Source organism: Paramisgurnus dabryanus, chromosome 22, assembly GCF_030506205.2.
Source record: "Paramisgurnus dabryanus chromosome 22, PD_genome_1.1, whole genome shotgun sequence".
NCBI classification, from domain to species: domain Eukaryota; kingdom Metazoa; phylum Chordata; class Actinopteri; order Cypriniformes; family Cobitidae; genus Paramisgurnus; species Paramisgurnus dabryanus.
The window spans coordinates 32,554,836-32,578,768 of record NC_133358.1 but is presented as its reverse complement, the minus strand read 5'-3'; the positions used below and the strand labels follow the sequence as shown (position 1 = coordinate 32,578,768).

General features: G+C 36.0%; 2 protein-coding genes across 2 annotated transcripts; one reads left to right on the top strand and one right to left on the bottom strand.

The window, feature by feature from the left end:
• Positions 1–388: 388 nt before the first annotated feature.
• On the bottom strand, positions 389–2,276 carry LOC135740520 (uncharacterized). Its single transcript, XM_065258921.2, has 2 exons — positions 2,005–2,276; positions 389–1,268 (listed from the first exon to the last, which is right to left on the bottom strand). Exons 1-2 carry the CDS (start codon positions 2,165–2,167, stop codon positions 772–774), a joined length of 660 nt encoding a protein of 219 aa, XP_065114993.1. The 5' UTR covers positions 2,168–2,276; the 3' UTR covers positions 389–771.
• A 1,331-nt stretch (positions 2,277–3,607) lies between these two features.
• Positions 3,608–23,710, top strand: xylb (xylulokinase homolog (H. influenzae)). Its single transcript, XM_065258919.2, has 19 exons — positions 3,608–3,733; positions 3,999–4,081; positions 4,437–4,506; positions 4,985–5,065; positions 5,320–5,406; positions 5,731–5,859; positions 5,938–6,003; positions 7,043–7,115; positions 9,106–9,224; positions 9,312–9,393; positions 10,463–10,503; positions 10,757–10,872; positions 11,992–12,107; positions 12,409–12,482; positions 14,495–14,591; positions 15,556–15,614; positions 15,763–15,850; positions 18,954–19,051; positions 23,124–23,710. The coding sequence occupies exons 1-19, from the start codon at positions 3,683–3,685 to the stop codon at positions 23,190–23,192; spliced, it is 1,599 nt and encodes a 532-aa protein (XP_065114991.1). The 5' UTR covers positions 3,608–3,682; the 3' UTR covers positions 23,193–23,710.
• The last annotated feature ends 223 nt before the right edge of the window (positions 23,711–23,933 follow it).

The window sequence follows — 23,933 nt, the reverse complement described above, 5'->3', positions numbered from 1 at the left end:
ATTTTTCTTTCAATGCAATTTGAATATGCTCTATATTTTTCAAAAAATATATTTCTGAACATATATTTTTGGCCATTTTTTATTTTGAATATATTAAAAATTATGTTTGAAAATATATATATTTTTGCCATATGGGACAGTTGACTAAAATTAAATTGAAAAAAAGAGAATAGTTTAGTATGCTGACTGTTAAGATTTGTAAAAAAAAATACAGTATAATTTCTTGCTTGTCAAAGTATGTTGGTCTGATTTTCTAATAGGCTTATATATATATACCGTATATATATATATATATATATATATATATATATATATATATATATATATATATATATATATATATATATATATATATATATATATATATATACATACACATATAAAGACCTAATTATTAATGATGATGATGATTAAAAGATATTCATGCAACATGCAGAGAAAGGCAAAGCAAAGTTTATTTATATAAAGTACATTTATTTCCCTAAGGTAATTCAAAGTGTTTCAAATAGAAATGACTAAAAGAAGAAAATACAATAAAATCTAAGGAAAAAAAGTAGCAGAAAAAGGAAATAATTTAATTTTACAATGTGCATAAAAATTAAAACACGACTACAATAAAAGTTGGCTACATGCACTGAAATAACTCAATCCCAGTCAACAGTTTATCTGTCAACATCCGGGTAAAAAACAATAAGATACTGTACTTTATTTCCATTTCAAGTCAACTCATATTTTTAATACACTAAACAGATTTTCATTTGAGGCCTCTGATTAAAATGATGCATATAGGCCAAGTCTCTTGGCGGTCTCAGATTTCTTTAAACTTTTCATCTGAGGGAAGGGGTAATATTGTGATCCTGTAAGTGAGGAACATGACCGATAGCTCCTAAAACTCAGCTGTCGGGACAAAACATCTGGTGAGCAGGTGTTCCTGGAGGTCAGGGCACTGCTGGTGATTCTGTTATTGAGATGTTGGTTTCGATCACAGACATCTGATTCTTCAGTTAGATGTTCACTTAAATCTGTGCTGGACTCTTCAGTAGATACTGTATCATCTGTGACATCACTGCAGTCGGACGTGTGATCGACGTGTTCACTGACATTGAATGCGTGAGTTATGCGGTGCATGTCCAGGTGTGTGCGCCACAGGCTGCTTTTCGAACCCTTAAAAAAGTCAAACTGGGTTTCGGAGTATGATAATGACATTTGTTCGATCTGGGACACGGGAAACACCAGATTTTGGTTACACATCTTTTGATGGTTTAATTCTGTGGATAAAGAACAAAAGATCAGTTACTACATACATTCAACATCAATACATGTGTGTAATGTGACTGTTGTTTCAAGCATGCAGCGTGTAGATGAATGTGAATTACATTTATGTGTTTAAAACTCTTTTATCCAAAGCAACAGTGCATTCAGTACTGTACATGCATTGAACCCATGACCTCATACTCCTAAAATTAAAGGGATTTTCACAGTGATGCCATAGAAAACCATTCCTTCTAGCAAAGGTTCTTAATAAAACCATTTCTTTTTTTACCTTTATAGTCTGCAGAAACTTTTCACAACATTGTGTGCAACAGAAAGGCTCTTTAGAACCACACAGGGCAATAAATAAATTTTTTTAATTGTGGTGCATTGAGTCTTTTGTTTGAAAAAGATAAGATCTATAAGTACATGTCAAATAGAAATCAAAGTGCTCTGCATAAACGTGGCTGCTATATCCAATATGAAAAGCTGAAGAGAATTGCTTTAAAAACAAAAAATGTTTTACTCAAGTAAATATTATTTGTACATCAAACCATCAAAGTCTGTCTTGGCTACAAAAAGCTATTCACATCCAGGAATACAAACAGTGTTTAATAAACACACATTGACTGAAATTGATGATATGCCACAATAGTGTCATTATTACAAAGTGAACCTGTCATTAACATGTATTTAGCAATTAAAGAAAATATATGAAATGTAATAAATAAACTAAAAGGAATTTATTTGTACCTTCCTTGAAACACACCACACAAGATTCTTGTCTTCGTTTGTCTTTAATGAAGTCATATTGCTCTTTTAGAAATAGAATGTCCATCTTAATGTCCATGTTGTTCTGGTCTTCCCTCCTAACATCTGCACCTGTCAGACATATACAATGACAACTCGACAACATCCTGATAACAGCAACTTCACTTTACTTTTATTAAAGCATGATCAGAACATCGTAAGCTTGATATTTTCCCATCTGAAGAGTCGTGTGGCTGCTCTATGTGTTTTGTGGGCATTGCCAGTGAGAGTTGTGACATGTGTGCAAACAATGAGGCATTCAAAGTTTTGCAAAGAGAGGATCAAAAAATCTGTATATTTATAGAAGAAATAAACATATTAATATTACAAAAAGAAAAAATTTAAGAAGACTTGGCTGATTCTTTAACACTTGTTTTAAAAAAAATGTTAATTTTAAAAGTGGGTTACTGTAAAGTTTTAAAATAATGCATCTGTATTGTGTGCATTCATGTAAAATGTTGACTTATATCATAATAAATAGTTAAAGAAAAGTAATTAAAATAGTTTAGAAATGAACTAAAGCTTTGGGACTTCAGCCCGTGTAACTTGAATATCTGTCAGCATGTTTACACAGTAATGTTGATACAGTGGGTGTGGGTCAGGTGAATATTCACAAACTCAATCATTCTGCATGCTGCTTACTTTATTATAGTGATTGTATTGACTAAGTATGAATTTTAGTTTGTTTAAATGAAATGCTTCCAACTTTAAAAAGAATGCAATGTACAATGCAAAAATATTCTGCAGTTCCAGATTGTGTATTTTTTTACTTTACTGTTTGCAATGTTAAATTTATCCTGGCCAATAATGCTGTCTACACTTCATTGCATCATTTTAATATGATGCTGATAATTATGCAAACTGAGATCAGTAAATTGTCTTATATTTATTAGGCTCAGAAGAAAATAAAGATCAATAAAATACAAACCCAGGAATAGAAATGAATTATGTTCGAGAGACCTGCTTATTTCAAACATAGACTTCATGTGTGAAAAAGTGAAGGTGTTGCACATTTTTGTGTAATGTAGTTTGTCATGTGCACACACCCAAGTCTGCTACTTCCATGAATTGTCTCAGACATGCATCAGTTCCTGTTTCGAAAATCTGCTAAAATAACAATTTTGCACATAACTTGATCTGTTTTACACACGTTTAAAAAACATGACAATAATTAAACAGCTGACATGACAAGAGCCGCAGGTGAAAGTTCAGAAAGATTCGCAAAACATGTTTTTATTGGTATGGACGCCTCTGTTTGTATCACGCGCTTGTTGACTCAGAACCGACAGGCGGATGACATCACAGTACCGCGAGAGCGAGTCGAAATCAGACTGCTCCATATGATTTCTCCATTCGGTCTCGCGGTACTTTGATGTCATCCGTCAAGCCTATAAATATTCATTAAGTTACATGACGTCCCTCAAATAGCGTCGTGATTGGTTGATGGTGGTGAGCGAGCGCTGGTCAGCTGGTAAATGCACCTATCCTATGGTCTTATGAAAACTATTTTAGTCACGTGACACACGAAGGGTACGCATCATCATATTCGACTTAATATTCATGAAGTGAGATCGGCTACAGTAGCGCATGTAGTTTTCGGCAGCGGGATGTTTGATATTCGATGGATTCACGTGCAGATTATTACCTGGGATTTGATTTCAGCACGCAGCAGGTATTGTATAAGAGTTCTGCTGCACAAACTGTGTTGTTATACTAGAATGTTTACAGTAAAAGTACGGTGGCCTTACCATGGTACAGAGTATAGGTAGTAATGCGTGAACTTTATGATTGTCTTGCCTACAGCGGTAGTATTGTATTCAGAGCTATGTCATGTTTAATGTGAAAAGATACAGAAACAGACAGACAGACAGACAGACAGACAGACAAAAGCCATGATGTCACTGTAACTAATGTCATTGTATTTGAATGTTTTTAAGCTGAAAGTGATCGCTATCGATGGAAACCTGACAGTTATTTATCAGAATGCTGTTCATTTCGACAGCGAGCTGCAGGAGTTCAGGTAAATTCATTCATTCATTAATTTATAATGCTTTAAACTAATATATATATATATATATATATATATATATATATATATATATATATATATATATATATATATATATTCATCTGTGAACTTGAGAACAACTGAGTACTGACTTCACTAAAATTACACTGATACCAGATGATTAAAAGTCATTATAAAAATATATATATTATATATATATATATATATATATATATATATATATTTTTTTTTTATTGAACAATTGACAGTAATAAAAATATATATTATGCAAAAACTCACTTTTATTTTGTATGTGATTAATTAATAGTTTTTTGATAACTAACAGCACATGTTGTTTTCTCCTCAGGACTCATGGAGGAGTTCATATCCATGATGATAAACTTACAGTAACATCACCTACACTGATGTGGGTGAAGGTAAAACATTCATTTTCACTTTTCTTACATGTCACCGTCAAAACATTTTTTACTTTTTCATGATCTTAAAAACCTTTTGATATAAAGGCTGATGCTTGAATTGAATCTTAGAGACAAATATGATATTTTCAAATATCTAGAATAGTTTTCGCTACTTTTATTTGACTGTATCTTACAATTTTGTCCTTGATTCATGTGAAACATAATATTTACTTCCACATGTCTTTAAATCCACATGTCTTGTCCATTGCATGTTTGTTTGTTATTAACTGTATTTTGACTAATAAATATATGCTTTTATCTTCTCATAAAGAGGGTCACCTCAGTTGAACACACTTTACTGGGTCTAAACAGTGTAGATAGAAACCTGTAGTGATAATAAGTGATGTTGTTTTGATTTCACTTGTTATTAAGATACATTGCTGTGTCTGTTTATTTTTGTACAATAGTTAAAGTAAATCTCAAATCTTCTGCACAGGCACTCGATGTTCTCCTGAAGAAAATGAGCGACTCTGAGTTTGACTTCTCTCGTGTCAGAGCCATCTCAGGCAGTGGACAGGTCAATATAATATCACTACTAACTTAATATTTGACTTAATGATATGAACAACTGAACCCCCTCATCTCTAGAACTTTATAGGAATTATCATCCTTTAACATCCATATAGCAATAAACATCATTAAGATTTCCTTCAGGTTAAGTAATATATAATATATTTGATGATTTTATAACAATCTAAAATAAATTTAGATTTTCTTTGTATGTTTCTTTGTGTGTTTTATTGAAATCTTATTTGATTGGTGTTTTTTTAGCAACATGGCAGTGTATACTGGACGAAAGGTGCTAAAGAAACCTTGAATAATCTCGACCCAGAACTAGACTTGCATGTGATATTACAGGTGACAACATTTATATTCATCTAGCAGGGTTCACTTTTATCCATAACCTCATACTGACGGTCTTGTTTGTTCAGGGTCTATAGTCCAACAAGTTAATACTTTACCTAATAGATTTCACCAGAAAACATACTGCTATGATGTACGGTACAAATGAATCATTATTATTTTTCCTCAAAGTTACAGTGTAAAAATCACTTCTCTTTCCCTGTGATAAACTTTACTCTTACATTCAGGGTTTGTGAGGTTAGATTTCTCAGATGTGTATAAGGTTGTATTGTGTAAACACTAATGATTTGATGTGTTTAATGTGAATGTCTCTTGTAGGATTGTTTTATGGTTGAAGACAGTCCTGTTTGGATGGACTCCAGTACTACAGAAGAGTGTCAGAACCTGGAGACGGCACTAGGGGGCGGTCATTTGCTCGCTAACGTCACTGGATCACGAGCATATGAAGTCAGTTTAAACCTGATGTGTCCAACTCATCTCTCTCTTAAGATTGAATTTAATTCACATGATATATTTTATCAACAGCGCTTCACTGGAAATCAGATTGCTAAGATGTGGCGTTTGAAGCAGCGTCAATATGATCTAACAGAGGTACAGTTTAACTTTAGACCAGCTCTTTTTTTGACAAAAATACAGACACAACACAGAATAAAAGTTTTTGTTTACAATACATCATATGTGTGTGTGTATTGTGTATTATAATTATGTATATGTATAAATACAAACATATGCATTTATATATAAAAATGTACATATGCGTGTACATATTTCTTAAATATATGTGTACGAAGGGGAATAAGGACCAAGCTTTCACGAGATTAAAGTCAATATAATGCAAAAATATAATATATCATTATAAAACTATTAGAAAAAAGTCAAAATAAATAAAAGTTGTAATATTTCAAGAATAAAGTCATGAGGTTTCGAGAATAAAGTTGTAATATTTCGAAAATGGAGTGATTTAAACAAGCAGATCTACAAAGCAGACTTAATTCTCGTTATATTGACTTTATTCTTGCAATATTACGATTCTCATAATTTTTCTTCCCAGCAAGCAATTTGAGCTAAAACCAGGCTAAATTTGGGCTGTCAGTGAAAATCTAATAGACGTCTACCATAGCCCAAGAATAGACGATACGTATAAGTTTAAAACAAATGAAAGCAAACACCTTGAACACCTGTTGACTTTGCCTACATGTTGGAATATCATACATCTTCAAGTTATTTTGGCAAAAATGGCATGTAACCAAATTCAAGGCTATTTAGGGTAGAAGTGGGTTACTCATAGCCGGTCTATATTGGGTCTATAGTTAGCCGTCATTTTAACGTCTTGGTTTTTGCTTGCTGGGTTATTTCTTTTCAACACAATCTTATTTTGACTTTTTTCATGAAAAACTACTAGTTACATCAAATGATCATCATAATGACTTTAATCTCCATGTTTTTATTTTTTTATTTTACCTTGGCCCTATTCCTCCTTGGTGCATGTGTGTGTATTTTTAGATATTTATAAATATAAATCATTATACACAATACACACACATATATGACATAAACAAAAACTTAGGGTAAAGTGAGACTACAGTATAAATATTTGATGTGATAACATTTAATCTGCTGTCATTTTCAGAGAATATCACTGATAAGCAGTTTTGCTGCAACTCTTTTTCTGGGCGACTATGCACCGATCGACTACAGTGATGGTAGATTTATTTATCACTATTCAGACTTATGTTTCTCTTTTCTGTGACCTTAAATTGTCTTTGCTATGTCAAGAGTGAATGCATTATTAATAACTTGTCTGTGTAATGCTGAGTTTACACCAAACGCGGTTTGGGCGTCAAAATCGCGTCTACCGCGCCAGGTTTGCCGCTTGAACATTTTGGATGCATTCGCGCGTGTAGAGCGGAGTAGACGCGCGGAAAAAGCAAGCATTTGACGCGCGTCCGAGGCAAACTCCGCTTCTTGTGGGAGGGGCAACTGCTGTGCGAGTGTCTGTTTGCAAGATGACTGATGTTACTTGTGCATTTATCAAGAGAGTTACCAATTTTGTATTGGTTAACCTTACTATGGGGAAAAATAAACGGCGCGGGCAGATAAACGTCACGTGACTCAAAAGTGAAGCGTGTATTATAGTGATGGGATTTATGGCTCTTTGAGGGGATCCGGATCTTGGCGATCCGTTCCTTTCAAAGAGCCGTTCAAAAGAACGGCTCTTTTGGCTCTTTAAAATATTTAGTCAGTTTTAAGAAGCCAGCTTAGGGGCATCTCAGTTTATCCTGGAAATAATCACTAGGAGGAATGATGAGGTGAGATTTGTAGTCTAATAATTAAGTTCAGATATCACACACCAATATCTGAGTTTAAATTATTCTGAAATATTGATTTTAACCTCATTTGTCATGTGTGGACTATATTCCATAGGGTTGCACAAAATCCCTCTGCTTAGACAGTGACATCACTGTTTTGGATTTACCTTTAGTACAAAATGTGTGTATGTGTAAAGCTACGTTGACTTATGTTATTCATACAATACCTACTCACAAATAAACATTAAAAAAAAAAATCCGGCTGCAATGAATTTCTGTGCAAAACAGCTTTTACTACAAACTCTTCCAAAAATTAGAATAAATAAAATGGAAATAAATGTCTACATACAGTCCACTATTAATACTATTATTACGGTAAACTTTGCAAATAGGACATCTGGGGCACACCGTTTTTTTTCCACTGGAGTTCTCACGTGAACGATGCGTGCACAACTATCATCATGTGCACCCCTCCCCCTATAACTGTTCTGTCTCGCGGAGGAGCTAATTTGTGTGCATCTGTGTGAAACACGCATAGGAAAAAAGAACGACAGAAAGAACGGCTCTCCTCCAGCCGCGACTCGGCTCCCATCGTTCATGTTAATGAGCCGTTCAAAAGAATCGGTTCGTTCGCGAACGTCACAACTCTAGTGTATTACAACTTACCAAGTTGCCCAAAGTCCTTACTGACACTCTTCCAAGCGAGGTCCTTTTTATTCCTGTCTCCTCTATAGAAATAACAACTTGTCATATAGCTCCGAGTGACTGCTTGAATGAGTGACTCCGGGCGGGGCTGCCACCACAGCAGCAGGCAGGCTCCTGATTGGTTAACGCGGCGCGAAATTCCGCCAAAGTTCAAATTTTTCAACTCGGGCGTCAGCCGCAAATTCGCGTGAACCGCAAGATGCACAAAAAGCACCATTCGCGCTTACCGCGCGTACCGCGCACAACGCTCAATTCGCGCCTTTCGCCCGAGCTTCACGCGCGAAAGAGGCGGAAACGCGTCTTCCGCGCCGCGCCGAACGCCTCTTCCGCGCCGCGGGACCTCCTGACGCGCGTCAACGCGTCTTCACATTGACTTAACATTGAAATCACTCGCGCTTCACGCCCTTACCGCGGTCGGTGTAAATGCAGCATAATATTTTCCCACTTGAATTATCTGTGAATATGAGTCTCATAAAATAATGAAAGTAAGTTTGTCATGAGTCAAGAGTGTTAAACTGTGAATTATAAAGCAGCTTTCACCTCAACTCTTCAGATCTGAACAGAATCTCAGAAATCTTCAATACTCCATTATTAAAACACAAACTAGCAATAATTCATTATTAAAATGGTTATTAATTGCAGCATTGGTCTCAGATGTGTATTTTCTCTTTGCCTGAAGGCTCAGGGATGAATCTGATGGCCATTTTTACCAAAAATTGGTCAAAGTCTTGTCTGAGAAACACAGCACCTCGGTTGGCCCGAAAACTCGGTGATCCGGTGGCGTCCACTGCTGTTCTGGTCAAATCATTTCTTAATCATCTGTTATGTTAATAACAAAGACAAAAACTTTTAACACTGATGTATTGTTGTTTGTCTTGTTTACAGGGTGAGATATCTCCATATTACACTCAACGCTACGGCTTTTCAAAGAACTGTAAAGTGGTGGCGTTTACCGGAGACAATCCTGGTAAAAACCCAAAACAATTTCTATCCCTCACAATCTTACAAACATAATCTATCGACCCGCCTGGCTGGGAAAATCATGAGGTTTAATGGTGACATGTACATGATTTTATACTGTAGATTGTTATATGATATAATATAAACAGTGCACTATATTTGGCGTCTGCCATTTTTGTAGTGGTGTCCGAAACCTAAGTGAACAACTTCATTCTCTACATTCGTTCAATACTTTTTACCCACAATGCACTCTGACTTTGAGGTTACATTCAACGTACAATCGCTCAGTCATTATTTCCCATGCTACAATGGGAGACGAACGCGTAACTGGAATGAGCTGAAGGATAATGACAGTAAACACCACAAATATACGCCTATATACTTTTGTTAGTTCTTGTTGTCAGGTATTTCCTACTTTTTAAAATATATTTAAGACGCTCACTCATTGTTGTTCCCCATATAGTGAACTCAATTATCATTTGCTGTATAGGGAATAGTGAATGAGGGAGTGGTTTGGGACACAGCATGTGTCTCTGGTAAGATGTCTGTAGATGACAGCAGCAGCACATCATCTCTGTCTACTGTACTGACATTCACAGTTGATGACATTAAACATTAGAAGTGCAGGATTATTATTTTAGTCAGGTGTTGTGCAGAGATGTCCCCGTTAACATGAAGACTTTAGGTGATTTATTGATCTTTTCTGCAATGTAGTGACCACCTGAGATTATAGTCTTCCTCTACACTTCAAATGAAGACAAGTAAAGATGCCATTGCATGAAAATCAGACCTTCTTACCATGTGTTCAGCATTCATAACCTCTTTCCTCTGATTCTTGTCTACACTAACACTGTAAAAAAATGCAGCATTTTTGTCAAATCAGCATATATTTTTAAACAATTACAACTTGTTTTTATAAGTTATGTCAGGTCAAAATTTAAAATAGTAGATTGAATTGACTTGCAAAACCAAGTTGTTACTCTTTGAAAGACTTGTGTCCAGAGAGGTGAAGAGTAGATTGATTTTGAATGTTGTTTTATTGGGATGTGAATTGTTGTGTTGTTTTGTCTTTCCAGCATCACTGGCCGGTATGAGACTGTGTGAAGGAGATATAGCTGTGAGTATCTGACTAATATACTTTATAACATCTGTCTTTAAACACCGAGCAACTGTTTAATTCTTTGGGTTTCTGATCTGAAATGTATTTGGGTTTGTGATCTATCTAGATAATAATACATGTAGCTGTCTGTGGATCAGTGATACGCTGTAGCTGATATATAATAGAGAGATTAATGTCTGGCTTATATATATTGTAATCTAATGTATATGAAGGAGTGAGATATGTTTTAATAGTTTTCTCTGTCCTGCAGGTGAGTTTAGGCACCAGTGACACTGTGTTTCTGTGGATTAAACAGCCAATACCCACTGTAGAGGGTCACGTCTTCTGTAATCCTGTCGACTCCGATGCATACATGGCTTTAATATGGTAACATCATAGTTTTTCAATGTGGCTTCTGTCTTTAGATCATGTGCACACATTTTTAAGTAAATCTGATTTGATCACTTTGTGTGTTTTCTGGGAGGCAATCCAAAAACCTTTAAGCTGATAATGCAATGCTTTACTTATTGGTCCTAATATTGATCCATCTTTAAGTCTACCAAAATCTTCTTAGTGGCTTTAAGTTCTTAAAAAAATAATTTATGATGCCATAGATAAATCATTTTTGCCTGTATGGTTCCATAAAGAACCTTTAACATCGTAAAACCCTTTTTTGAGTGTGTGGGGGGGTTAAATTAATATATATGGCATTTTTTTGGTCTGTGATCCAAATTTCAAGTAAAAATCAGAGGTTTGTGTAACACTTTTAGTGGTTTTACCAACAACGGCCACTAGGTGTCAGCGTTTTGCTGCATACACCTGTCACAAACTAATAAATTACTGTCACCACATTATTACTATTGCTAAAAGATTTTGAAATATGGCAACTATGTTCTTAGACCTTTCCCATATGTAGTTTTTGCAGCAACATTTTTGCAGATATATTGTAGGATATAGTGTTATGAATATATAAAAATTCATATGCATTCCTATGGGGTCAGTGAGACTGTCACTACGTCATTTCTATCATCAGACGGCCTTGAAATATTAAAACCACACTCTTAGAGCTTTCCAACGATATATAGTTTGTCATGATTAGATAGAAATGTACATGCAGAACACTGAAGTAAAGGTAGGGGTCCCGCTGGGGATGTGTTTTATTTGATTTTTCTCTTCTGTGTTTTCCCTAAAGCTATTATGGTGCTTTAACAGTCAAGGCTAAAAGGTATAAGAGGTTATAGTGTATATACTGTAGTTAAGTTTTTTTTTCAAATAATCTGTTGGATTCAGTATACATAAGAATCTTTCTTCACCTTTAAAGCACTTGACGCTGAAGATCTTCTAGACCAGATGAGAGTTTTTCTGTTTGAATTTTGTGCTGCTTTTTTCCAATGTGAGTCCCAGAATCCATCAGTATTTGTGTTTGAGGAACTGATCAATGCTGTAATGTGTGCGTGAAGATGTCTCTGTGTCTAACCACCTGAGCTTGTTTTTGTCACTCGTCAGCTTTAAAAATGGCTCTTTTACTCGAGAGAGAATCCGTAATGAACTCGCTGAAGGATCATGGGATAATTTCTCCAGTGCACTGAAGTCAACACCGATGGGCAACAATGGAAATTTAGGTGATTACACATCTGACCAATTAGACGCTGTGATGTCATTGTAATGGTGATTTCAGCTCAGTCAGACACACTGGTTCTTTACCTCACACTCATATTTGGCACAGTTGCCTTGAACTGTGCCCAAGGACGATTGTCCCCCGTTGCCTCTCAAGCTTGCACTCACGCTGTATTTAGTTTCTAAAGCGCTTTATTAACATTGAATAAATCTTGTGAAAGTGTTGATTTATGCTGACAGCAGTGTGTATGTTTATGTATCAGTGAAACACTCTTGATACGGAAAAGTTGTGTGTGTGTTTTTCAGGGATGTATTTTGATGTGATGGAGATCACACCTCCGGCCGTTGGCGTTTACAGGTTTAATGCTGAAGGTCAGCAGGTTAGTCATTGTTTTCCATGGATCTTTGACTTGTTAGGATATGCTTAAATGCTCATTATCTAAAAATATGCTGTATAATAATAGTTTATACTACGATTCCTATTGGAAATCATATTGATGCTGTGTATACTTTTATTTTGTGCTTTTTTGTGTCATTGGGCGCAGGTGTCTTTCGTTTCCATTGGTGTTTTTTTTTTTTTTGTTCTTTTGTGTAGTTTTTCTGTTTTTTTTTTTAACATTGTCGCTTATGGAAAATATGACTTTTCCTAACCCAAACCCCAACTTTGGCCCCAAGCGAAAATGGTTTAAGGGTCGGAGGAAAATCATGTAGAGACCAATTCATAAAATGACATCCTAACCCAAACCCCAAATATAACCTTCAGGCTTTTCACCTACTATATAGAATAGAAGTATGCAGTTTCAGACACAGCCATTATCTTCCTTCTGTTTAAACAGCAAAAACACAAAACTGTTCGTAATCATATACAAAAAGAATAAACAGAAAGTATCAGTGGTGCTTCTTGTTCTTTATATGTGATTGTGTATTATTAAATTTAGTCATGACTAAAGGGGAATATGCACAGTGTTCACAAGAGTGACTATATTGACAATATAAAATCACATTTAAAAGAGTATATTATAGATTTAACTCCTTAAAGGGGTCGTAGTGTGAATATTTGGCTTCATGTTTAAGGGCTGTAATTGGGCCCTCAGTGATGTGTAAAAGATCAACCCAGTAACTTTAGTTTTGGTAAACCATTCTCTGCAAGCATGTGAAAAAAATAGACAAAGATAGAAATTTGGTTCCCCTTGTGATGTCACATAACACCACCTCTTAATCTGCACTATACAACCACGACACTGACATTTAGTGCAGAGAGAGAAAAAATTATTTACAGTATGATCAAATTTCAATTTCACCAAACCACCATTATGGTGATCAGTGTTAGCATTATCAGCTCATTTGCATTTGAACAGACACACCCAAAAAACTGCACATTTTTGCTACAAAATGTCAATTTAATATGTTATTATAAATGATCTGTGGGGTATTTTGAGCTTAAACTTCACACATGTACTCAGGGGACACAAAAGATTTATTCAACATCTTAAAAAAATCTCATAATAAGACCCCTTTAACTCTTTCACCGCCAGCGTTTTTCATGATTTTCACAAAAGTTTAATGTCTTCCAGAAAATTTTCTTCTTCAAATATATAAACATACAATATACCAAACGAAAGAACAGACCCTCTGCTTTCAAACAAAAAACCCGTTTCATCCTACCTTCATTAGTTCTCTTGTAATCAGCTTTTGAATATGGGTAGGTTTCTGCAAAAACAGCACATTTTGAGCAAAAAGCAGAGATAATTCCATTTTTGTGACGGACTTTTCATAGAGATCCCATTCAGAGCGATCTTTAAAACAGACACGGGCATGCAGTTGTGGAAGGGTGCCACCTAGTGGATAATAGCGGTATTGCGGAAAGACGGAAAAACTCGTCATTGGCGGGGAAGCGTTTTCTCTTAATTGACGAGATATCTCGTCAATGGTGGGGAAAGAGTTAATAAAACTGTCACTCATCATGGAAATAAGACAAAGTCTTTCTAGATCTGTAAAGTTATTAGTTTGCCTCTGTGATTTCTACAGTAGCTGGTGAACATGTGTTTAACATCATAACTGGTAGGATACTAAATATTATATACAGCACAACTGTAACACTAGATTGACCAATCAGCATCCAGGACCTGAAGTATATGCTCTTTAAAAGGTTACACCGCAGGTTCTTGTACTGGTTTCTGAGATCTTTATGCTCGGTTGTTTTTAAATTCTAAACTTAACATGAATGACATGAGTCTGGTGAGATTTTCTTGTTTCTCCGGGATGTTTATTTTAAACAGAGCATGTGTGGTGGTTGTCATCATGTGTTTACGTGTGTCTCATGAGTGTTTCTCGTGAGTGAATGTTCAGCCGTGATTACCTGAAGTCAGTTTTTGTGTTTGCTCTCTCACAGGTCGATGTCTTTGAGCGTGAGGTGGAAATTCGAGCTCTTATTGAAGGACAGTTCTTGGCTAAACGGGTTCATGCTGAAAAGCTCAACTACAAGATCAGTGAGTCTGAACTTCATGTCATCTTCTCACACTTATCTCTTACTTTCTGTTTGACACTTTCTGTTGTGTTGACAGCGGTGTGTGTGGGTCATGGTATGTGTTTTGTGCTGTGTTTTTGGCATGGTATGTGTCTGTGAGTGCCACGGTTTTTGTGGTGTGTTTGTGTGTTTTTGTGGTATGTGTGTCTGGGATTTGTCTTTGTGTGTTTTGTGTTTCTGGCAGTCAGAGTTTCTTTATAATCACACAAATACACTTTAATGAAACTGTGAGCTCAGGGATTTTCTTCTGATCTGAATGATTGTGTGATCTGTTTACTGAGAGTCAATGAGATTCAGTACTGCAGCTCTCAATCATCATCCATCTCTTTAATATTCACTGCACGTCCGGATTATTCTTTTATTTATTAGACTCAAAGTTAGTCTGGTCTAAACCATGAGCATTTTAAAGGTCACGTTCTTCCTGATACCATTTTTTAAACCCTAGTTAGTGTGTAATGTTGCTATAATAGCATAAATAATAGCTGTAAAATGATAAAGCTCAAAGCGATATATTTTCTTCAATAGAATTCCTCTTTAAAAGCCTACAACGAACGGCCGGTTTGGACTACAGTCCTCTACTTCCTGCTTTAATGACGTCAGTAAAACAGTTTGTTGACTAAACTCCGCCCACATGGATATGTCAGTCATTATTGCTGGTGTCTTAGAGTTTGCCCGTTATACTTTATCATTAATTCATGTAGTTAAACAGTTTATATATACACTACATGTTTCAGTGTATTCCTAGCAGTTATTTTGTTTAGTATTTTATTAAAGACTTGAGTTTGTATCTGCTTCTCTCCTCCAATCATTACACATACAAACATATAGAAGATTTGTAATGTTATTATATGTATTCACACAGACACAAAAGATAAATCAGTCTGTGGATCTTCTAGTTTGTTTAAATGAAAGCTTTTTCTGTACAGTTCCAGGTACACGTGTGCTGGCGACAGGAGGAGCGTCATCAAACAAGGACATTTTACAAGTGTGCACAAACTCCTACATTTTCATATACATTTGTTTGTTTATTTGCAGCTTTGTATTGTACTTATAGTTGTATGCATGCATGTGATCTTATCTGTTGTGTTACTGTATTGTAAATGGTTTGCTGAGATCTTCTCTTAACTCTTCAGGTGCTAAGCGATGTCTTTAATTCTCCAGTATACACCATTGATGTGACCGATTCGGCCTGTCTGGGCTGTGCGTATAGAGCTTTACATGGTAAGACTTTATATTACACATATATCAGCGTACTAATGTACATATAAAATAGATAGTTAATCAAATACACAATATACAGTAATAACAGTTAACTGTATAAGAAAACAAATATTAACTTTAGTCAGGAACCAGATCTACTAGTGAAAGGATCAGACATTAAAATAATAAAATGTAAAGGTTTTATTGAAAATATTGTTGGTGTTTTCCGCTGCCCTGCTGACTGAATCTGACACGATCATGATGATGATCACAATCAAACACAGACTTTAATTACTGTTTTTATCATTTCATTCATATAAACGTTCATTAATGTCTCCGAGACTTTACATGGACAGATACTTAAAGGAATAGTCTACTCATTTTCAATATTAAAATATGTTATTACCTTAACTAAGAACTGTTGAATCATCCCTCTATCATCTGTGTGCGTGCACGTAAGCGCTGGAGCGCGCTGCGACGCTACGATAGCATTTAGCTTAGCCCCATTCATTCAATGCTGCCATTTAGAGATAAAGTTAGAAGTGACCAAACACATCAACGTTTTTCCTATTTAAGATGAGTAGTTATATGAGCAAGTTTGGTGGTACAAAATAAAACGTAGCGCTTTTCTAAGCGGATTTAAAAGAGGAACTATATTGTATGGCGTAATAGCACTTTTGGGAGTACTTCGACTCGCCTGAAAAGTCCGCTCCCCTTCTCACTCTCATAATGGGAGAGGGAGGGTGTTACTGCGCCAAGTCGAAGTACTCCCAAAAGTGCTATTACACCATAAAATATAGTTCCTCTTTTAAATCCACTTAGAAAAGCGCTATGTTTTATTTTATACCACCAAACTTGCTCGTATAACTACTCGTCTTAAATAGGAAAAACGTTGATGTGTTTGGTCACTTCTAACTTTATCTCTAAATGGTACCATTGAATGAATGGGGCTAAGCTAAATGCTATCGTAGCGTCGCAGCGCGCTCCAGCGCTTACGTGCACACACACAGATGATAGAGGGATGATTCAACAGTTCTTAGTTAAGGTAACAACATATTTTAATATTGAAAATGAGTAGACTATTCCTTTAACACTGTTACACTCCTCACAAAGGCTTCACAAATTCATCTCATTATTTATTAATCATGACACCCAGCTTGTGTTAATTAGGAAGAATTGAATGCATGCACGTGGCAACCACAAACAGGTATTTAAAAAAGATGAGCTCCAATCTGATTGGCTGGCTTTATCCTTATTAAAATAAATCAGCACTTATGGAGTTTTATTTGCCATACTAAACCTTGAGAAACTGAAAGTGAGATCTGTTTTTTTTTTTAAGTTCAATCCATGATCAATATTTTATTAAATGGGGTTTTAAGGATTACTCCACTTTAAAAAAAATCTTGATATTTTACTCACCCCCATGTCATTCAAGATGTTGATGTCTTTCTTTGTTTAGTTGAGAAGAAATTAAGTTTTTTTTGAGGAAAACATTCCCGTTTTTTTCTCCATATAGTGAACAGTTTACAGTTTAAGTGCAGCTTTAAAGGACTCTATCCTAACTGAGGAATACGGGTTTTATCTGACAAAACCATCAGCTTTTTTATCTTGCACTAGCTGTGTGATGCGCCAACGCGACCTTATATTGCGTAATCAAGTGGAAAGGTCACATGTTGCATACGTAAAACGCACACTTTTTAACAATAAACTAACATAGACATTAATTATTATCATTCCACATACAACAACATCTGAACGCTTCTCTTTCTCCACACTTGTAAGCACTGGAGTGGTAGTTTTACACATAGATATGTATAAAGGCTAGATGTCTCGCCCTTGCTGCTGGCCAATTGAGTGGAAAGTCCGCATTTTGGCGGCCATCTTAACACGTTTGTAAAAAACCAAACCGTTTGAAAATCGGTAGAAAATTAAGTAAGTTATGGTCATTTAAAAGTACCTGCACCATTAAAATTCAATGCTACGAGTGAGCGAGCGCCCTGTGGTAAGATGGCCGCCAGGTGATGACGTTAGAGACTCCACCGTAAGACATCTAGCCTTTATACATATCTATGGTTTCACATACGTCATGCGTGACCTTTCCACGTGATTATGTAATATGTAAGTTCACGCTGGCGCATCACACAGCTAGTGCAAGACGAAAATGCTGATGGTTTGGCTAGATGAGACTCTTATCCCTCGGTTGGGATTGTCTAGAACCCAGAATGAAAAATCCTGGAATGTTTTCCTCAAAAAACTTTAATGACATGAGGGTGAGTAAATTATCAAAAATTTTTCTTTTATGAAAGTGGAGTAATTCTTTAAAGTCTTGGATTAAGATCATTCGATTTGTGAAATGAATCAGATGTTGGATTGACTCATTGTTCTGGATTAGACGTCCCCAGGGAAAGATGCTAATGGAGGTTCACCTTCACTCTTTTATCAAATTTTTAACTTTATTTACAGTCTGTACATCTTCATCGTGAAAAGGTCATCAGATAGTGTTGGTGTGTTTTATAAGCTGTAGGAGATGCTCTTGTATTCCTCTTTATTTTGCTTTTGTTGATTTTGTGTGTGATTTTGAATACCGCATGTCACATGACACCATACGACCTGCTGCCTGTGGAAACTTTTCAGAGCGTTTTTCTCATTGGCTTTTATTAAAGATATTTGGTTCAATATCTCTTTAATTATCTTCTCTTCCTGACCTTCAGAGAGTCTGTAAGTCATAATGGACATCAGACACGTCCACTGGAGTCTGACTCCATCTCTTTAGCATTTCAGACCTTATATCCACTGAACTTTATTTGAATAGATATTTCAGACATCATCTCTATAGAGTATATCTGGTCTGAAGGTTGCTATGTTTCACATTCATTCATGTCTTTATCTCTCTCCGTCTATCAGAACAAGCAGAAATGTCCGTGTAGGTTTGGATCTGATACTGAATTTCTCTCTTTTGTGGAGCTCATGAGATGTTTCTGCAATAGATTTAAATGATAGCCTCTACTCATCTCTATGAGACCTCTGTACACGTTCACTGTTACTGTATAAAGAAGTACAGTCTTTCTGTGTTTCCTCATATCTGTGTTTTTAAGCGCACTTAATCCAATCATTTTTGGTCAAGGTGTCGTGGGAGAAGAAGAGTCGATGTCTTTCGTGGAGTTGCTCAGAACGGCTCCAGATCCTCAGCTGGCTGTCACACCGACTCCAGGAGCTCAAGAGGTAAGATTAGATGTGTTTGCAGAAACTACACGCCGTTCAACAAATGTCAAATGATCACAGCTTTGGTCTGGTTCAGAAAAGTGACCCAAAATTCTCTCAGTGGGCCGGTGAGGTTTTAGCATCATTGCCTCTGTGTGTTGTGTTGTAGTAAATCTCTTTGTGTTTCACACGAGTGAAACTGTGACGCTCTTTGATCACAGTCATGTTGACCTTTTTCATGCTGCTGAATGTGCTCATGACTTCAGCATTTCTGCACTTGCGGTGACATCACACAACCGTCTTCAGGACGACTGAAACGATTGTTGATCTACGCAAGTCTGCTTTCATTTAATATAATGTACCTGAGCCAAAAATGTGCTCATCTTCTGATGTCACGGCTCAATGTGAGGAACAGACTGAAGTAGCCTAGTTAATAGCTGAAAATCTGTTTAAATACATTCATCTGTATTTTGATGAATGATTGTAAGCACACAGTTGGCGGTACCCGTTGACTTTCATGTTATTTGTTTCATTGGGTACTGGGTCCTTAGATCATTTATCAAAATGTAGAAAAACACTTTTAAGTGTGAGTTGTGTTTGTGGTGTTGTCTTGCATCGCTTCGCACTGGACCACATCTTTTGCTGTAGTCTGTTTCTCACTTTCATCATTTCTCTGTTGCTGTATCACACACTTATATTGAGGATGATGTTGACATGTGACACACACACAGACACACACACACACACACACACACACATTTCTCTCTGTACACCCGAGGGATCTTCTGACACTGTGGTAAATGGATGAATCATGTCAAGGGCCGGAAAGCAATTTTGTGTGAAAGAGAGAAACAGTTTCACCTTCTTCACTGCACAAACCCACCTCAAGTTGACATAAAGACCACCTGTCACCTTTAATATTTCCTTCCTGATCTGTTCATACATTTAATCATTATTTACAATGCATGTAAAAAGTCTATACAGCCCTGTTAAAATTGCAGGTTTTTGTGATTTAAAGAATGAAAGCAAAATTAATCAGATGTCAGAATCCGTTCCAGTTTATTGTGAAATTCCAACCTATATATTAAAATAAATAACAATGGAAATCATTCAAGGGTGTAAATAAAAATAACCTGACTGCATATGTTTGCACATCCTTTTATTATAGGGATTGTGTTTAGAATCAACCAATCACATATAAATGATAACATTAAATATAAATGAGTACCTGTCATAAATGAAAAAGACTGATTAATAAATATATGATTAATAAAGTGTGACTGGTCCTTTTCTGACCTCAGTTTGGTTAGGGTTAGTTATGGGCCGTATAGAGCTCACTTAGCAGATACAGAAAAATATCAATCAGGTGAGGGCTACAAAACATTTCCAAGACATTGAATATACCATGAAACACTGTAAAGACAATAATCAACAAGTGGAGAAAATGTAGCACAACAGTGACATTACTAAGACTAGAACATCCACCTTAAATAGACGAGGAGACCAGGAGAAAACTGCTAAGGGAGGCTGCCAAGAGGCCAACAGTAACATTAAAAGAATTGCAACAATATCTGGCAAGTACTGGCAGCTCCATACATGTGACAATAATCTCCTGAATTCTTCATGTTTGGGCTTTGAGCATTTTTTTAACCAAAAACATTAAAGACCATCTAAAGTTGGTAAAAAAACATTTCTATCTTCTAAAACCACATGGAATAATCCTTAATAATGATGTCCAAAGTTGATCTCGGGCTGTAATACCAAAAGATGTGTTTGGTGCAAAAACCCCACAGCACATCACCTGAAGAACATCATCTCCACAGTAAAGCACGGAGGCTTCAGGCTGCTTTTTTCAGCTGGAATAGATCCAAATACCACTCAATTATGGCCCAAAACATTAAAGCTTCTGCTAAAACATTTAAGATGAAGAGGATTTTCACTTTCCAGTATGACAACAACCCAATATTAACAAAGGAATGACTTCATCAAAACAAGGTCCAGGTTGTGAAATGGCCCAGTCAGAGTCCAGATCTAAATCACAAAAACCTGCAAATTTAACAGCGGTGTATATATGTTTTCAATCCACTGTACAGTTATTAGAAGAGTTGCTTTGATTTGAAATATTTGTTATTAGATGTAACTTATATAATCCTTTTGTAAGTGTTATTTATTTTCTACATTTGTGATTTCTTCAACTCTTTGTCTGGTTTATGGCATTAACTTTCCCTGCGTTATTTCACATCTCATTTACACTTTCTTTGAAGTGAACTTTCAAGGTTAATACATCAATTACAGTCAACAGAGACCGCGTTTCAGTCTGTGCATTACAGTTATTATTATTTATTATTTAAGTACATTAGACATCAACGCTGCTTTCTGTCTGTGAAATATGAACTTAATGTCATTTTGTATAAGTGAGCTGATGTGTTTATAAGATAACCTGTAGTGTTGATACTGATGTTCAAAACTCTTACTGTGATTCCCAAACTTTGCAAATGACTTGGATGGATTATTGAGATTATACGGTCCATGATTCACTATACTGCACATTCTTCATGGATGTGTCAAGGGCAAATGAAGAGGCGGGAAACATACAAAACTTTATTATCAGACTGCTGTAGATAGAAAGACCTTTAGTGTCAAACTTTACAGTTTCGCTGTCATGTTTAACTCTTTACCCGCCAGCGTTTTTTTTTTAAAGATGCCAGCACTCAGCTTTTTGCTCAAAATGTGGTATTTTAAAAGAAACCTACCCATATTTTAGAGTTGATTAAAAAGAGGACAAATAAAGCTTTTTTTTAAAGCAGAGGGTCTGATCTTTCATTTAATATATTGTATGTTTATATATTTAAAGAAAAACACTTTCTGTAAGGCATTTAACTTTTGTGCAAATCATAAAAAATGCTGGTGCTGGCTGGCAACTTTTTTTTAAGAAAGCTGGCGGGATAAAGTTAATTGACGGAGATAACTCGTCAATGGTGGGGAAAGAGTTTAAGGGTGTCACTGTCATATCATCAAATTTTTACTTTTTCCATATTTAACTCTTTTACCGCCAGCGTTTTTAAAAAAAGTTGCCAGCCAGCGCCAGCGTTTTTCATGATTTTCACCAAAGTTTAATGCCTTCCAGAAAATGTTCTTCTTTAAATAAATAAACATACAATATATCAAATGAAAGAACAGACCCTCTGCTTTCAAACAAAAAAAACCGTTTCATCCTACCTTTAGTGGTTCTTTTGCAATCAGCTTTTGAATATGGGTAGGTTTTTGCAAAAACACCATATTTTGAGCAAAAAGCAAAAATAATTCCATTTTTGTGACGGACTTTTCATAGAGATCCCATCCAGAGCGATCTTTAAAACAGACACGGAAATGCAGCAGCTTGACATAGGGCAATACTTCCGGTTTTAAAAAGTTGCGGAAGGGCGCCACCTGGTGGATAATAGCGGTATTGCGGAAAGACGGAAAATCTCGTCATCGGCGGGGAAGCGTTTTCTCTTAATTGACGAGATATCTCGTCAATGGCGGGGAAAGAGTTAAGTGCTACAATTGGGTCCCCAGTGCTTCTTTCAACCTAGAAAATGTGATAAAGTTCAACCCAGTAACTTAGTTTGGGGAAACCATTCTCTACAAGCATGTGACAAAAATAGCTCATTGAAATTTGTCTCCCCTTGTGATGTCAGAAGGGGATCTTATTATAATAATACCACCCCTTAATCTGCACTATCCAACCACGGCACTGCCATTTAATGCAGAGATCAACTCATTTGCATTTAAAAGGACACACCCAAAACAGCATGTTTTTACTCATACCTACAAAATGTCAATTTTATAATAAATTATCTGTGAGGTATTTTGAGCTAAAACTTCACATACATACTCTGAAGACACCAAAGATTTATTTTACATCATAAAATCTCCTCATATGACCCCTTTAAGGGATCTGAGCAGTGACTGTGTTTAAAAGTAAAGGCTGAATGTTCTGCAGTACAACAGAGATTTTGATGTCTTATGTTTTCATTAGTGATTAGTGACAGGTGTAAAGGTTTGCTGTGTGTTTCTGTGATCTGCATTGATGTGTTTCTCCTCATTGCAGGTTTACACACCACTGCTGCACAGATTTACAGAGCTGGAGGCAGAAATTCTCAAGAACAAATCAAAGTGAATCAGCTCGGAAACATCAAGTGTGAATGTTTTTTCTTTTAAATATACATCACTTACAATAAACGTGATGGCAGTGTTTTAAAGGGCACCTACAATCCACAGTGTGTGAACACAACCACCCTACAATGAAAAAAAAATCCACCCACTCCTTTTTTAATCCTTATTAAACCAAAGCAATCTCATTAGACATGCTGTTTTGATTCTCTTGTTAATGTGATGTCACACTGATAAAGCCCCGCCCACAGCCACTGACTGACTGGTTAATTTAACCCAAAAGTTTTTTTAAGTGTGTTTGTTTGCATGTTGTAGCGCTAATGCGCCTAAAGATACTATTGTCCCAGACAGGAATCTTTTTTACTCCCACCCAAATAGGGGCATTATGGGGCATTATGGACATGATATATTAATTGATGTGAGGGATATTTTGAGTTGACAGCAAATGTGTATTGATTGGCTGTGATTGATGGCAGTGTTGACAGATGAATTATTTAAAAATTAAAGTCATGCCATCCACATTGATCTGGTTAGTCCTTTAATGATGCAGTACATTACTGTTTGTCACATTGACCATAAATAATAATTCAAACTAATGTCTGCAGTATCTGTGATTAGTTTTCTAACATGATAGTGTATGGTCTGCTGGTTTACAGTAACTATACTGGATGTCCTCTGGTGTTTAGTTGTGATTTCACTAAAGCTTATACTGTAGTACAATCCCATCTCTAGGGCTTTGACTTTGCTC

What these genes read in the sequence shown, in the direction of transcription:
- xylb (XM_065258919.2), top strand. Translation starts at nt 3,683, where the DNA reads ATGGATTCACGTGCAGATTATTACCTGGGATTTGATTTCAGCACGCAG. An exon ending in GGGCAACAATGGAAATTTAG is followed by an intron (nt 12,108 to 12,408) that starts GTGATTACACAT and finishes TGTGTTTTTCAG; the next exon opens with GGATGTATTTTGATGTGATG. An exon ending in AAAGCTCAACTACAAGATCA is followed by an intron (nt 14,592 to 15,555) that starts GTGAGTCTGAAC and finishes TTTTCTGTACAG; the next exon opens with TTCCAGGTACACGTGTGCTG.
- LOC135740520 (XM_065258921.2), bottom strand. Translation starts at nt 2,167, where the DNA reads ATGTTGTCGAGTTGTCATTGTATATGTCTGACAGGTGCAGATGTTAGG. An exon ending in TGTGGTGTGTTTCAAGGAAG is followed by an intron (nt 1,269 to 2,004) that starts GTACAAATAAAT and finishes CTTTATCCACAG; the next exon opens with AATTAAACCATCAAAAGATG.